Here is an 18,255-nt window from a genome sequence, read left to right on the forward strand (position 1 = left end):
GTTGATTATCTTATTGTAGCTAATAAAATGCTTTATAATTTTGACAAAAGTTTCAACTCCCATTTTTACTTTTTTCTAAAATTTTAATGTGGTTAATCTGAAGAAAATTGAAGTGACTTTTGGTTGGGAAAGCTCTTCTGAGGGAATACAGTTCCTAAGAAATATATATTAGCATGACGTTAGGGCCCAAATGCTTTTGTGAATTTTGAAAAGCCCCATTCTCTTTGAGTACAGGAGGTGGTACTTGCACCTATGGAGTACCTTTCAAAACTGAAGGGGCTTCTAGGAATATGATTTAAGAACCTTGTGCAGTAAAGCACACCTATGATTCTGTCTGAAAACTGGTTTTTCATTCCAAACTTACTCAGTTCTATGTTAGGTGTGCCAGGAAGCTCAGGAATAATCCTTAAGATTTCTAGATAGCTTTTTGTTTGTTTTTGGTACTGGGGATTGAGCCCCCAAAGCACTTTTTACCACTGAGCCACATCATAGTCCTTTTTATTTTATTCATTTACTTGTTTTTAAAATTTGAGATGTTTGTCTCACTAAATTGCTTAGGGCCTCACTAAATTACTGAGGCTGGCTTTGGACTTGCGATCCTCCTGCCTGCCTCAGCCTTCTATGTCATTGAGATTACAGGTGTGTACCACTGCACCTAGCTCTAGATGCACTTTTATTTAGTAGAGATTATCCTTCCAACTCCAACTTCAACTGGAAAAGTTTTACATTTGGTCATTTACTAGTTTGAGAGGCTAGAGATGAGAAATAGTTGTATTTTCTGGCACAAGTCATGGTTCCTCTATATTCCTTCTCTTTCTTTTCAAACTGACTTTTTATTTAGCCTCTCTCTTTCTTATTGTACCACATTGCATGCAAGTAATAAGAAGTGTGATATTGTAACAGTCTACCTAGAAATCTCATTACTCATACACAAAAGTTCACTGGGTATATTTTCTATTCCCCAGGTTACATTAGGTGACACCATTACCAATTACTTCTTACTATGTGACTTTGGTAATTACTTTTTCTAGATCTGTGCTCATTCCTGACTGTTATTCCAGATCCCATCTACAACCTACCAAAGCCATGGCTATATATATTAGGTATTTCTTATTATGTAATTAATTTCTCTATAGCAATTTCTGTCTTATTCTTCTGTTTCTATCACTTCTTTCAAGAAAGCTAACATGAATGGGTACCCATGACAAGGGTGAGGTTCCAAAAGAGGATGTGGGAACTTTCATGTGCTTTTTCAAATCTCTGTTAAGATCTAGCCAGAGCAGATCATACGGACAAGTCCAGCTTCTCAGTATCCAGAAATAAATTATACCCCTTTGGTGCAAGGAGTTACAGAGTTAAGGAGCTGAGTGTATGAATGCAAAGAAGGTACTTGTTATAGTTAATTCTGAATCCAGTCTACCCAACATATTCATGTTAAGCTTTTTAAAATGAATTAAACAATATTTCTTTAACAAAAAATGAAGTAATCCCAAACTGAATTAATAACTTGCAGATGCAATAATTTTTTTTGTGGTGTAATTTTTCCTCTGTTACATACCATTTGTCTTAAAAGCACACAGTTTCAAATTGATTTTACAGACATTATATGCAAATTCAAATACTAAAGTGACTTTGCCAAGGAACATAAGTGTGGTGTGTGTGTGTGTTTCAATGCCAACCCCTCATTCTTCCTGAAACACAAAAAGTCAATCTCTGTTCCTTTTTCCTCAGGTGATATCTGTGATCCCAATCCATGTGAGAATGGAGGCATCTGTTTGTCAGGGTTGGCTGATGACTCCTATTCCTGCGAGTGTCCAGATGGCTTCACAGATCCCAACTGTTCTAGTGTTGTGGAGGTTGGTAAGTGCAAGATTTAAGCATTTCAGTAGTTATCCTCTTAGTTTTCATGAATGACTGACAAATTTGGCTGGTGTGTTATGAAGATTATGTGTTAGACTGCAGTGTGATTTACTTATCTGTAGGACTCTCAACTTTATCATTTCCAGTTAAATTAAATTATATTTCCATTAGTGGCATTCTAAAGTAAATTTTTTCTTATATTTTTGGTGATTCATACTATAATTCAAGACACTATAAATAATAATTGAATATAACACAATCCTTATATCTCAAAAGTTAACTTAACTTTTTATTCTCAAATTTAACAAATAATTTTCAAGTTAATTTTTCCAAGTTAAGTTAGTTGAAAAAGAAAGTATGTTTCTTAGGCCCTGTTAATATGTACCTGTACTTTGTAGCTGTTCTAAATAATTACTTTTCTTAGAATATAAATACACATTATATTTCTAAGAATTTAAACAGGACAGTATTCCAACTGCAATACTCTTCATGATCTTTTCAAAAACTTTGCTTTGAAAAAATTGATTAGAGTCACTGATTGCATTTCAAAATGAAGTTTTATTTTAATCTGTGCATTATTTCATTGATATGTATAGTTATGGATTGAGGGTAACTTTTAGAATTTCTAAATAGCTCTCCATTAGGGAAATGGTGTACTTTAAAACAATTTGATACTCCGTAAACTTGTACAGGGATTTTCTACTCTGATTAAAGGTAATATTATAATTAAGTCTGAAAAACAATTATATTTTTTACATCTGTACAAAGAAGAGTACAAAATTGACTATATCTGTTCTATAGAAGGAAACCATATGTTTTCATAAAGATCTGTTAACTATAACGGTCCTTGGAAAACTTGGGTATTTTAATAGCTTTTGGAAAATGGTTTTGAAGAAGATAAGCATTACTATTTTTAGTCAGTAATCAATTTGTGTTATTAATGATTACCTCTAATACTAACTTATGCATAGTAAGAGCCCATTAACTGTCAGTTAAATAAAGGTAGAACAATTAAATAGGACCATTAATTTACCATATTTGGTCACTAGTTATCTAGTTATTGGGTTTTCATGTACTTTATTTCTTAAATGTATTTTTCTTTCATTTTGAGATTTTAACATTGGTCTGACTGTATCTGTAAGAGTTAATTAAATTATTGCTGAAAGGTACTTTGTTCATTTAATTCACTTCAAAAATAAATCTTCTTTAAGGTTTTCATTAACTCACGGTATTTTAGGAGATTTGACAAAGTGCCACAGAAATAAAAATTTGTAACCACTTTGACCCCATCTTCAAATATATACACTTGATTTTTAGAACCAAAATGAAAAAGGTATTCTTTCAGAGTATATATTTCTGAAGGAAAATTTAGCTATAAATATTCCTACTATGACAATATGAATAGAATAGAATATTGGTGTTATATTTTAACCCAACTACCAAAAATTGCAACATCTTAAATTTGTAGTCTATGTTTTTGTCAGTACTTTGAAAAAAAATATAGAATCGATGACAAATGTGTTTAAATAATTTAAAAAGTGGCATCTTCACAGAATTTTATGTAAATACTTGAAACTTCTGGGCCATATTTTTAAACATTAATTCAATATTTATCATTTTATTAGAAGAGAGGTTTTTAAGGACAGTAACATTTTGAAAACTAAGTACCCTATCATATTTCATTTAATTCAGTGAGTCTTTGGGGACTCAGATAGCAATATAATTAACTTTAATTCATATTTATTGTGATATGTTATTAAAAGACCTCTGATAGTCAGACATTGTATAGTTTAACTAACTTAAGCTATATGTCTGTTTGATATGCAACAGCACTCTTTCTTAAGATATACTCAGGTATATGTTACTTGGAATAAATGTGTTTGTGTTAGTATTTGCACTGTTATTTAAAATAGTATAGTAGTTATACCAATCTTAATTTCACATATAGGTGTTATACCATTAAAATAATAGAAAACAAGAATCTTAAAAATTAAAACATCTGTAGTTTCTTATATAAATTTTGCTATTTAAATTTTTTTGAGGTGTCAGAATGTAAGGGGAAATCAAAAACAATTTTGAAGTTAGATACCTCTATAGGATAGTCATATTACGTTACTTATCTTTCTATATATCCTCTTTCTCAAGTCGCATATATTAAAAGAATACAATTTATTTATTAAATCCAAATAATTAGCAGTAATGCTTTTAGTATCTAGCCTACCTTAGGTTTCTTCATATTTTCAAAACTAATTATTGGGACCAAATACTTGGAACATTAGATTCTTTCCCTGGGGAGGGGGGAGTATATTGGGAATTGAACTAAGGGACATTCAACCACTGAGCCACATCCCTAGCCCTATTTTGTATTTGAGGCTGGCTTTCAATCTGCAATCCTCCTTCTATCTCAGCCTCCTGAGCCACTGGAATTACAGCTGTACCACACTGCTCAGCAGAGCATTAGATTCTTAGGGGCTGATGTTGTGGCTCAGTGGCAGAGCGCTTGCCTGGCACGTGTGAGGCACTGGGTTCGATCCTCAGCACCACATAAAAATAAATAAATAAAATAAAGGTATTTTGTCCATCTACAACTAAAAAATTTTTTTTAAAAAAGAACATTAGATTCTTAAAGCCCATTCTGCCTTCTCAATTTGAAAATGATCTGCTTTGCTGAAACTTTTGTGGTTACTCTTCTCTACTTTTAATTAACATCAGTGAAGAAAATAGGATATAGCAATATTTTACACAAGAAACTGGGTGTTTTAAGGTAATATCTTAAAAGACAGAATAGGTGAACTGTCATCATTGCTTTGTTTTACTTACTCATTACTACATCAAATATAGAAGTTTCTTCTTTGCATCCAAAGTTTCTTCTATCCTTTTCAAAACACATAAATTTTATGATTATATGGAGTTCTAAATGTTCTTTTTAATTTCCAAAGGCAAGAAAAGAAGCTTATTCATATTTGCTTAGAAAAATTTAGGTTTTAGTCTCAATTTTTAAAATTACATTTACCCTGCTCATTCTACAGATAAACTTATATTCCTTCATTGCAGTTCATCTGAAAAGGAGTTTCAAATGCATGCTTAGAGAACAATCTCCCTTCAATATTTCACTACAAACCTTAATACTTTAGATTAGCCTTGTTATAAGTTGATGCTACCTATTTTAAAAGAAATATTTGTACAGTTTTGTACATTTTTGTCAAATATGCAGAAAATGCTTTACAACTCTTACAATCAGTCCTCTCATCATTTACATTCTTATAGTAAGCCAAATTGGCATGCTCCATTTTGTGAACTTCATTCATTAGACAATATTGCTTCTTTTGAACTTTATTTGGATACTTCTTCTTCTTCTTCTTCTTTCTTTCTTTTGGACTCTTCTGTGTACTCCAATATCCACTTTCCCTCACTCGTTCTGTGTTTCTGTCTCCCACATATGCAACTCTTCCCACATGAACCCACATATCTTAGTATGCCCAGGCTTTTAGAGTTATTAAAACTCACTTCTGGTATCTGCAAAAGCCAATAGAAAAAATTCTCTGAGAGCAACCAAAACAACTCCCCCCCAAAAAAGAAAAACAAACAACAACAACAACACCTTCTTCACATCTTTGAATGTGTAGACATTTTCCAGGCACAGATGTGCACAGATACACACACTACGTGCTGTCTCCCTTTCCAGGGCACCTTAGGAGTGACCTCCAGTGGCTTATCCCAAATTACTTTTCAGTTAACTACTCACATGTCTAGACAGCACTGTGTTGTTTGGAATATAGTGTTCATACATTCATTTCATATAGCAAATTTCCATTGCCAGTGGATGTTTTAGAGATCTAGACAGAAATCTTGGTAGTTATTATATTGTATACTAATTCAGTAAATTAATAACAAATATAAACTCTTCCAGCTCAGATACTTATGTGTTAATGAAATCAAAGGGGGCAAAATAAGTGTTCAAACTTTTATTAAAAAATAAAATCTTAGGGATGTAGTTGAGTGGTAGAGCGTATGCTTAGCATGTGTACTGCTCTAGGTTCCATCTCCACCATCACCCAAAATAAATAAATCAATAGATATATACATAAATTAAATCTTAGCTTACTTGTATTCTTAAGTAAAAATTTACTGAGTACTTACTAACAGTTTCTTGAATGTTGAAGATGCATGGTAAAGAAATTTGCAGAAATTGCTGTCCAGCTGGAAAAGTAGATAAGCATTTATATTGATTATATGTATTTTATGGATGATCTTGTTGCTTTATAGATGATCAGTCTTGCTTGAGTTGTGGAGAAAGCACTAGACATTGGTGCATAGAAGAATTGGGGGAAAGTTTTAATGGCTAAAATAAGCACTCAACAATATATTTGTTTACTCACTCATCCATCCGATATTTTAATAATTACCTTGTACCAGATTCTGGTTTTGGCACTGAAGATATAACCCCTAAAAAATAATAGTCTTTACGTTCATGAATCTCAAAGACTGAGAAGGTGATGCTTGAAAGACTGAAAAGTTACCATTTAAACAGAGAGTAAAAACCTAAAAATGGTTTTGAGATGAAAACTGAGATAAGTAGGGATGGAGAATGAGAATGGTAGCTGAAAGGGGAATTTGAACCAAGGAATAGTTTTCCTTTAGAACTAAAGATTCTAATGTTATTATGGTCCAGATATAATACATAAAAATTAAGTTGGTATTTTTCTGAAAATAAGCTATTAGATGTCTTAGAGAAATTTACAAGTAATTAGCATACATTTAACCTATTAAATCTACAGTATAAAAACAAGGAATATAAACTTTGGAATTTGGTTGTAGTAATGTAAGACCGTTCATCACTTTTGGAAAGGACCTGTATTTTTTTTTTTTTTTTTTTTTTTGTGGTACTGGGGATTGAACTCAGGAGCACTTGACCACTGAGTCCCATCCCCAGATCTATTTATATTTTATTTAGAGAAATGATCTTACTGAGTTGCTTGGCACCTAGTTTTTTTTTTTGTTTGTTTGTTTGTTTTTTTTTGCTGAGGGTGGCTTTGAATTCCTGATCCTCTTGCCTCAGCCTTCCAAGCCACTAGGATTACAGGCATGCATTATTGAGAATAGTTTAGTAAAGATAATAAAGTCAGTATATAATTTTATTTATATCTCTCTGCCTCTGTTTCTTCTCTGTAGTCATATTTGGCTTCTGAGAAGTCTTCTCATTTTTAGTAAATAAATAAATAAACATGATGGTACATTATCCTATTGTATTCTTCCCTATATTCTTCTATCTTATTCACATCCAAACCTATTTCCCAGATTCTATTAAATTTGTGACTTTTCAGTCTCATCACTGATAATCTGTTCCCCTGCTCCCATTTCATTATGAAAAAAAATGATTATGCTTATCTCAGAAACATAAAGACTATTGAAGAAATTGGAAGTAAAATTACAGATTGACTGTACATGTGGCTGTCTTGTGAATAACCATATTCATGTTTATCTTTTAAAAAGTGATCAGTGTCAGAATATCAAGAAGTGTTAACAGTCTGACTCTGTCTAAAATAGTTCTTGTTAGTGATCATGAAATATCAGAATGTTAGCAAACTATCTTGGGTATTGTGAGGTTATTTTTAGATTTCCAGAGTTTGGTTACCAAATGAAGGATTCAAAATTTCACTTATTCATACAGTAGGTGAAATTATGAGTACTTGTCAGGTTTTCTTCCCTCTTAAGATTACTTCTTGGACTAAGGAAGGATAACTCATGATTGAATCCATCTTTCTAGAAATTATCATAATGAGAGCTGTTCTGCATAGACTGAAATAATTTCTCCAAATCTGCTAGCCATAGAAGATTGATAAGAGATTTCCCAGTCTAACTAGAGCTAAAGGAAATTATTCTCAAAGTTATAATTTCTTTCCAAAAAGTAAGAAAATGAAATGTGTTTATAAAAAGAATTATACAGTTAAGTGGCAGCCAATAATTTAATGCATGATTTTTGTGTTCATTTTGTGCATACTACAGGAAAGTAATTTTGTTCTATATGTATTCCTGTAATATGGCTTATCAACTCATAATCTCATTGATTTTAAAGTATTTCTAATTTATCATTAATTATAATGATTAGAATTTGTTTGCAATTCCAAGCTCTAGCAATTATGTGTTAACTCAGAGGGGGGAAAGTTGAACATCAGAGAACCTTAGAAATTAGGAATACAGAAAGCTATTCTTTCTCAGTTGAAACACAAGAACCAGTTTGTACTAAAACTTTCATTTATAGCAAAAGACAATATAGGCATTAAAAATTTTGGTGTATACCATTTATATGACTGTTCTTTTTTATAGTTTACCTTTCTGATTAATTAGGGATACTTTTGTGTATGAAATGACATTGGACATGTATCAGTAAGCTTTTACTACTTAACAAAGAATTGTAAAATTTTGTGATGTAATTAATTAAGTGAGTGACCTTATCTGGGACACCTTGTAGGTCTTTAGTGCTCTCATTCCTGCGTCAGCCAAGTCAGCTAAATGATTCCCTGTTGCTAGGTAGCGATCTCTACTGGACTGCATTTCCTTACATGGTGGCAGAGACAAGGACGAAAGTAGTGAGGAATACCAAATCCTAATTACAAGCATTTTTCAAATCTTAGCTTTTATCACAGTAGCTAACAAAAATTTTAATGGGAAGATACACAATTTTGTATAGCAAAGATGAGAATGACAGTCGGGAAGGGATTGGTGGCTGATTTTGTAGGCTACCAGAAGCTCAGTCTTCTATAGCTAACAGATTTTGAGAAATTATTTCAGTCCTTGCAGGATACTTCTCATTATGATAATTTCTGGAAACATGGATTCAACAGTACTAGAATCTCATAGTTTGAGGCCAACGTGGGAAACATAGTGATACCCTATCTGCAAGAAAAGAATGTTATCTTATCAAATATAGCTTTAAAATAACATATAAAGATTCCATCCCTTTTTATTGTCCCTTAAATACTTTATTATTATAGGGCATAAATTATTTTGAAATGACTAAAACCAGGCATCTGTATAGTCTAGTTTGATTGATGAAACCTGCAAGGAAAGAACAGTTGTATAAAATTAAAACCAGTAAGAGAGGAAAGGCATTTAATCAAAACTTAAAGCATTCTAGAGCATCTAGGTTATGGAGAGGCTTAAGATAACTGATAGAGAGCATAAGAAAATTAGATAAAGACAAGAAGTGGGAACATGATTAATATCACTCTGATGGGAAGGAAGGCTATTGGATGAGTGACAAGATTTGCTCTCCTCTTCAGAAACATGCATTAGTGACACAGAAGATGGAATGAAGAAAAAGAGATGAAACATTAAGAATTCATTAAAAGTATTTTGACCAGTTAAAAATTTTAGAAACTTCTGTAGCATTTAACATAATCTTATTGGTACTTACTATGTTCTAGAATTGTGCTATTTGTTATGAGAAATTACTAGAATAAAGCATTACTGAAATAATAAACAAGGCATGAATCTTTTATAAAGGGGTTTAAAGTAGATTCCATTGTTTTGAAGGCTTATTTGACCACATTCCCTAAAGCTAAGGGAAAACCAGGGGTGAATTTATGCTTTTAGAAAATTTATTATCCAACATATATCAAAGTACTTATATGAAGAAAAGTTCTATAATCCATATTACTTAAAGTACAGTGGCAACACATAACTTTTAAATGAATCATAATGAGAGAGAATTTGGGCTGAATCATCCTCAGAGCATATTTTTCTCTTTATATTATAAAATTCATCAAGCTACACTTTAAAGTGGACAACGATTCATATTTATTATCTTTCTTTTATTTTAGTCAAAGCTTGAAAACTAAAATAGAGTATAAGTTAAATATTTCAGTGAAAGACAGAACCAAGATAAGGATATCTGTGTTCTTAAGTACCAATTCATAGAAAATATAACAAATTTCAAATAAGAGTTAGCATCTTCTTTGCATTTGATAAAGTCCTACAGCATTTTTATCCATTGAGGTTTGCCTTGCAAAAGTAAGCCCAATTGCTTCATTCAAATCACAGAGAACTATTGGGTACAGAACTCATTGTTCCTCAGTTACCTGAGAAACTACAAACATTTTCAAGAACAAGTCAGACACTTTACATGTTAACTCAGCCTTAATCAATGGTTTTGCCTCCCAAACCAATAGATGAATTGAGGTCCATCACAGAATAGCCTCTGGCTTCAAAGGTCAGAATTCATTAATTGTTCAGCTATGGAGGTCCGAAGCATTACTCTCCATATTGATTTCCGGACACAAAACTCTTGGTGAGTCTCACCTCACAACCAGCTTGGTGGTTGTCAAGCGTCATGTAAGGAGTAGGAAAGGTGTGGGCAGATGCTCTTTCTATGCAGTTTACTGATCACCAGATTGCCATGAAATTAATTCTCTTCTTAATACTGCCTTGTATATTTATAGTATACTATCATTTACACACACACACACACACACACACACACACACACACATTAATTGAACCTGAAAATCACCATCATCATATTCATCACCATCATCATCATCATCATCCATTTAATCCCAGTGTTTATCACACACTCTTTTGGAATTCTATAGTTTGTAGAGATCTGGAGAAACCCATTCTCTAAAGAATTCATCACAGTGTTGTGGTTAAGAACCCAGCCAGACTGTGTTCAAATCTTGGCTCTTCTATCTGCAGTTCATCCTCAGTATTTGCACTTCTCATGGATTCAAACAAATACAAAGAGAAAAAAATTTTTAAAAATTGCAACTGTATTGTAAGATTTTCCTTGTTATTATTCCTGAAACAATGCAGTATAACAATTATTTACATAGTATTTGCATTGCTATTTATTATCAGTAATTTAGATGTGATTTAAAGTATATCAGTGTGCCTAGCCACAAAGTTCTTTGTGCCATGTAACTGAAAATACTATCCTATTTTATGTAAGGAACTTGAAAATCTTCACATTTTGTTATTTGCAGGGGGCCCTGGAACCTTGGACACCAACGGAAAACTATGCTATATCTGTGACTAGAAAAGTTACTTAATCTTTCTGTGTCTGAGTTTCCGCATCTGTAAAAATACAGCAACAGTATCAACTTCAAAAGGATTTTGTGTAAATTCACTGAATCAACACATGTAACGTTCTAGAACAATGCCTAATTTATAGAGCCAGCTAGAAGTTATCAAGTAATATAAATAATTAAACCTAATATACAATTCAAAAGCTACATGCAGAAATCAAACATATAAGTCTTGAATATTTTTTCATCATTTCAGTTACTAATAACATTACTGAAGTGTCCAATAAATCCTGACCTATTATTTTTATGGCAGGATTTTTTCTGCTTTTGTTTGACTATGCAAACTACGGATAATTTATCTGTCAGCTTTTGAGTTCAACATATAATTTGACAAATCACCTCATTTGGTATGGAAAAAAGAGAACCCTGTATTTTATTACTTGGAAATTGTGAGTAATATAAGTAATGTTTGCATGATTAGGAATCAACCCTTTAGGAAAATAGCTTTCCTTATGCTTACTACAAATAACTTAGGAACTGATTTTTCTTTGTAAGATTGTAGAACAGGAATCCTGTAAAGGAATAAGAAATACCAAGTTGTAATTTATGATGACATATTAATGTTAGATTCTTGTGTGTGATAGGTCAACATTAAGCTCTTTGTGGTTTTGCAGAAAGAATAGTCTCTGTGAGAGCGGGGATCCACTAGAATCTTCCATTTAACAAATGTATTTTGAGCTTCCCAGAATGGCTTTTCCTCACCCCAAAGGGTAATATACCCTTCACAAAGACCCCAAGATGAAGAGCCTGCTATTGGGATACTTATAGTTGAGAAAAAATAGACACATCAATAATCATTACACAATGCAGAAAATAATAATTATAAGACAGTAACAAAGTGTTTGAGTATCAAGTGGAGAAAAGATCACTTCTAGTACTATAGTTCAGATTTTATGGCTGAGGTGATTTCTGAGATACCCTGAAGCAGAAATGCATTTCCATAGAGCAAGTTATTCAATGGGAATATTGTAAGCAAAACAAAATGTTAAAAAGCACAACAGATAGAAAGGGCAGGATCTTTCAGGGAGAATTAGTATTAGTGGTTGCTCAGAATATAAGGTGTTTATGGGAAGGATTGGGAACAAGATTGGGAAAGAAGTTTTCAAAGATGTATAGAACCTCTAGACATCTATATTAACTGTTCCCATAATATAGTTTTCTTTCTTAATATCAAAATTAACCCAGGGACATGATTTCATAACCTCTCTTAATAATACATTATTGAGGCATATAATCATTAGAAAAACAAAATAATACAAATCTCAACTGAACAGTATTTGGGGTAATTTTTAAGTACTACCTCAGGCTTTTCTTTTGAGGATTAAATTGTTGAAATTGTACTTTCTTTCTCTTGCATTTTTATTCTGCCTTCAAGATAAGTCTATTTTTCAATCCATTAATTATTGCAATTGTTTTCAATAGGACTTGGTCTAATAAGTAATTGAGCTGAAAAGAGCTGAATGTGGCTCATTGACTGAAATAAGTGCTGATTTCTAACTTCCAGTTTCTAAACAGAAAATAATTATTAGAGGGAACAACTATAAAAGTTTAAAGACATTTTTCAAGAGACCCCATTACAACTAGAAATGTCAGCTGATATGGAAAATCCCATGAAAAGCCACAAAATATTTTTATTCAGCTAGATGGCCACCTCATCCTGGACATTAAGGACAATGTTTTTGTGAGAACAAATGTGTGCTGTTCCTGTCTGTGGACTTTTGTCACCTACATACAAGATACATGCAAACTAGATATTTTGCTGAAAGATTGGAAGATTATCTTCAAAGCTTAGTTTGGTTTCAAATTTTATATCTCTTTCCCATTATCAAGATACCTTTGACATTATTTTTGTATGTGATTTGCTAGTATTTTATTAAGAATGGTTAGCATCTATGTTCAAAAGGTGTATTTATTTGTCTGAAGTTTTCTTTTCTTGATATGTATTTTTTCTGGTTTTGGAATGATGGCTATACTAATTTCATAGAATGAGTTTGGAAGGGTTCCCTCTTTTTCTATTTCATGGAATAATTTGAGGATTTTTGTTAGTCATTTTGGGGAGATATGCTAAAACTTGGCTGAGAATCCATCTGGTCCTGGTCTTTTCTTTATTGATAGGCTTTTGATGGCATCTTCAACTTCATTGCTTGAAATTGATCTGTTTAAATTTTCTATGTCTCCTGATTAAATTTTGGTCAGTCATGTGTCTCTAGAAATTTGTTGATGTCTTCAAAATTTTCTTCTATTGGAGTATAAATTTTCAAAATAGTTTCTAATTATCTATATTTATATGACATTATTGCATGCCATTCATTTGTTCCTCCACCTTCCTGGAAAAGGCATGACCTCATCTTCTTTTCCCCTCTTCCCCCAACCTGTCTCCAGGCAAGAGGGGATAAGATTACTAGTATCCAGTACTGTAAGAATTGGTCCATGAGGGCTGGGGATGTGGCTCAAGCGGTAGCGCGCTCGCCTGGCATGCATGCGGCCCGGGTTTGATCCTGAGCACCACATACAAACAGAGATGTTGTGTCCGCCAAAAAAAAAAAAAACACTAAAAAATAAATTTTAAAAAATTCTCTCTCTCTCTCTCTCTCTCTCTCGCTCTCTCTCTCTCTCTCTCTCTCTGTCTCTTAAAAAAAAAAGAATTTGTCCATGAAACTGAAGGAAGAAGGGAAAAGAAAATAATTCCTACTCTTTTAGTAGTGTATGTGTGTGTGTGTGTGTGTGTTTGTGTGTGTGTGTGTGTGTGTGTGTGTGTGTAAGATTTGATTGCTTATTGGGTTAGAGCAGCCTCAACATGTTATGAACACAGTTGTATTTAGGGCTACTTAGTGCCCCTTAAGTTATTTTAAAATAACTTAAGAAATTTGGCTTTTTCTAGAGTAGGTCACCTAAAATGATGATCAGGACATATAAAACCATGGCATATAAAATTATGTGAGGATGTGTGTATCAGTTAAGAAAAGAATTATGGGGTTATGATAGCTGTCAAAATTAATTTGAGAGGCTGGAATATCAAAGAAAGATTCACATTATTCCATTGTTCTCCAGAAACTAACTCTGGGAGAGATGTGACCTGTTCCTTTGTGAGATTATGAGTTCCTCCTGTGCTGGAAATTTTGAATGATATCTGTATTTTTGGTTGTCAATTTGTACTGTGACCTTTAAATTTGCTTTGGGTTTTAAGTTTTATTTTTAAAAGTTGCAACATCCTTTATTCTGAACAGTTTGTTTTCTTCACTGTTTCTTGAAGGTTTGAAAGAATAGAAATTAATAACATGCATTTACAACTTGAAAATTATTTATTCATTTCACAATACTGGAGATCAAACCCAGGGCTTAGTGCATACTAGGCATATGCTCTACTACTAAGCTACATCTGGAACTCTAAAGAAAACAATCTAAAAGATCAGAAAAAAATGAGGCTTGGGTCCTCCCTGGTTAACCCTCCACCTTTATGTAATTCCATTGTCTTAAAGTTAGACCCATCTACTTTTTTATCAGTTGAGTTCTTAAAGACATTCCAATTAAGGAAAAATTTAGCTTTGGGAGACAAGTTTGGCAGAGAGGGAAATTACATTGTCAATGTCATTTGATTAACATCTGGATACATATACACTGATTATTTTCTTTTAAAGAAGGTCCTAATGATTCTGAAAAGAAAGCATTTAATTTTAGCTCTTTTTTAATAAGCAGAAAAAATCTTCTATAGCAATCATTAACTCAGTGCAGGGGCACATTAGATTAGTCAAACTCTATGTAGGCAAATAGAGGCTGTGTTTTATCTTCTTTTACAGTTAGTGTGCTTGGGATGAATTAAAACTACATGCAGAAAATAATTCCTTTTCACAAAAGGAAACAGATACAACAGAAATGTCTTACCTCCCCCAATTTTTTCTTCCCACTCTTTTAACCTTCATCTTTTGTGTTTCAACAGATATTTTATTTTTTCCTTTTTATTGGTGCATTATAATCATATATAACAGTAGGATTTATTATAACATATTCATACATACACATGATAAAACAATATAATTTGATTAATTTTATTCCCCAGTATCTCCCCTTTCTCCCCCTCTCTCACCTTGATCCCCTTATTCTATTCTACTGATCTCCCATTTAAAAAAAAATTGTTCTAATTAGAGGGGAGTGAGGGGAGGGGTGAGGCTGTGGAGATAGGAAGGACTGTAGAATGAGTCAAAAGGTATTTTAATTAAACCAAATGTGTGGGTCTGCATTCTGGAAAGCCATCATTTCAAAGTAATCTTAAAATTTCTGAATTCCTCTTTGGAATATAAACATTAAAATGATATTTTACTAAGAAAGCTTCATAAATTTTAAAAGTGCTAAATAAACTTTGAAATAACTATGATATTAAATACTTGCTTGTGATCTCACACACATACACACAAAGAATGCCATGATTTTGCACTGAAATGAGTTCTTGTCTGTAGTCACCATTTAGTTTATAAAACTATTGAAATTTCATTATACACACACACACACACACACACACACACACACACACACACATATCCCAGAGGATGTAAAATATTCAGTATTTAACTCTAAATGTCCCTATTCCTTTATTTTAATGACTGTATTTACTTAATAAATTATGCTTTGATTTTTTGTTTAGTGTACAAATTACATTTTTCATGAGATCTTATGGGAGTTAGAGTAGCTTTTCAACCTTTATTTTTTCTTATGTTCTCCCCCACCCCAAGATGATGGTGATGGACAGGGATGTTAAAGTCTGTGTCTGCCAAGGCAAATGGTTCAATTATTTTTATCTGCTTTATGCTACTTGATGGAAGACATTGAGAATTTGACTCAATCTCCATTATGAAAACTTTGTTAAAGCAAAAAGTAATTCTCATAGGAAAAGGCAGAAATGTAATATTATTCAATATTTTTAAGATGCATGTCACTAAAGACAGCCTAGTGGCATAGATAAATCATTAAAAACCTTAACATACAAAAAGAATATCATATATTTTGTTAGGATCATGGGTTTCTGTTTATTTAATGAAATAATTTGATAATACTTTCTTATTTCATATTTCTACCATGATTCAAATGAAATCTGATTATTTATTCAAACCTCATTTGGGAGAGAAGAACCCTGGAATCCATCCAAGTAATATTCACTAAAGGCTTAGTTAAAAATAGTATGCTATGTCCATAAATAACATATTATTCAGTATTATCCATATTCATTGATTATAATAGAAAAGTATGTGCAGTGTATTTTTATTCATTATGCCATAAAACACAATTATTATTACATACAAGTATATGTGTTCTGATGTTTATATAAATTTTCTTAAAAATTTCTTTCATGGTGAGGTCTTAGTTGGCAATTTAGATGATTTAATGAATATACTTCTGTTTTCTAATGCAGACCTTCACCTATTTTAACAATGGATATTTTGCCAACAATCTTAATTACTAAGTCTCTTCTAGCATTAACATTCTATGTACACTCACCCTGTGGTTTTCTTATGTGGACGCACTCACTGAGACTTGTGCCAATATTGCGGATCTATCCATTATTTTTTAGTTTTTTGTTCCTTTGGTTTTAACAGATTGGCTTTTTAGATTAGCTCATTTGTCTAGACTTAGGAAAATGAATTGAGGTTGAAAAGACCAATTTCCCACAGAGAAATAAAATAGAAATCCTTGGAACATGAATCTGATGGTCTTAGCTCCTCACTCTCAGGTGGAAGGAAATGCTGTGGTACTGGGACCATCCCCAACTCACATGTAGCAGGCAGGCAACCACAGGCTCTGTCTTCTCTAGGCATGTTAGGCAGCATTCTCATTGTAAAATGATTCCTCTTTTCCTGTATTAAATTTTCACAAAGATTATGAACTTATTAATTTTATTGAAAATGGATAAATCTGAGAAAACCTTTATATTAACTTCTGGTCTATTTTATCCCTTGCAAGTTTCTTCTTTTTATTTGCTTATGAATTCTCTTAGGATACCTTGGGTTTAATTTCCAATCCCAACTTTACATGGCTAATAATAATGTAAAAACAGTCATTAAATTCACATACTGGACTTAATTTTCTCATCTCTAAAATTGGATAACTTTCCAAAAATATTACCCAGTACCAATTATATACATGGCTCAAAATTAAAACATAACCATTTGCCCTTGAAAGAAGGATAATGTCCAGCTTGGGAAACAAGACCAGAAAATATTATGTGCTGTTTTTGTTTATTACAGGCTTTAGGTGATAGTTTAAAAGTTAGCTGAGGATGGAAGGGTGCCGCAGTCTATGGCTGGGCACAAATCACCAGCCTCCACACAGCTTGTAGATTCAAATAGCAATTCTTTATTCCCGATCTCACACCAGCCATCTACAAACATGTTCTGGGGAAATCCACGTTCTCTGCTCAAATCCATATCCACTGGGCTTCTGTCTCCCAAATATACTGTCTGACCCTAAGAACTCAAGAGGAACTCAGGCAGCAGGATACGCCCTATTCTAAATGGGGAATGCCCTAATCTTGTATTATGCTAAACCGGGAACACCCTAAACAGGGATCCACCCTGGTCCTTGAGCAAGGTCACCTTACATGCAATGTCACTGCAAAATGTCCTATTTCCATGAGTCCTTCCACTAAAGAAACATGGGGGTACGCTGGCAAGGAAATTGTCATACCTACTTGGCTGATGGCTCCCAGCAGAAGGGGATAACTACATAAAACTGGAGACTGACATGGGTATTAAATAATTGAAGGTGGTGAGGTTTGAATTTAGTCTACAAGGATGAAATGAATTTGGATAGGAAAGGAAGGTAGCTGGAATAAATAAGAGATACTTGAGAGCTATCAAAATATTGAGTTATAGCTTTCTTTTTGATGTCAAATCATCTAGATGAAGGATAATTAATCCTTCCTTTAAGTAGCAAAATATGTCCCAATTATGTTTCCAAAGACCTTTAATATCAAATAAGTTATGAAAGCAGGTTACATGAGCCGACTTTCTTTCCAGCTTTCTTGGCTCAGTTTTACCATATCTGTAACTTTTACATTTTTTACTCATTGGCAAAAGAATAAAATGAAAGCTTCCATTCACTCATTTGTATCTCTTTCTAAAATGAGAAAAACACAAATGTACTACTAATTGCTGTTAAAATGATTCATGGTATAAGTAGCTTATAAAACCTGTGTAAGCTGTGTCACTACTGAACATTGCAATGAATTTATGTAATTATTAAACTATAGTTTGATGATTTTAACAATTATAATTTAGTAATAAGTTAAACAATAAGTAAAAATAAGTTTAACAATTAC

The 18,255-nt window shown here is 32.7% G+C and overlaps 1 protein-coding gene across 1 annotated transcript in view; it reads left to right on the top strand.

Moving 5' to 3' along the window:
• The first annotated feature begins 1,201 nt into the window (after positions 1 to 1,201).
• Positions 1,202 to 18,255, top strand: part of LOC143390060 (EGF-like repeat and discoidin I-like domain-containing protein 3) — a 170,810-nt gene continuing 153,756 nt past the window's right edge. The window contains exons 1-2 of the mRNA XM_076842683.1: positions 1,202 to 1,210; positions 1,707 to 1,860. Of these exons, the coding sequence (XP_076698798.1) occupies positions 1,202 to 1,210; positions 1,707 to 1,860 (163 nt within the window). The remainder of the gene's footprint in view (positions 1,211 to 1,706; positions 1,861 to 18,255) is intronic.

Source organism: Callospermophilus lateralis, unplaced genomic scaffold (genome assembly GCF_048772815.1).
Source record: "Callospermophilus lateralis isolate mCalLat2 unplaced genomic scaffold, mCalLat2.hap1 Scaffold_147, whole genome shotgun sequence".
NCBI lineage: Eukaryota > Metazoa > Chordata > Mammalia > Rodentia > Sciuridae > Callospermophilus > Callospermophilus lateralis.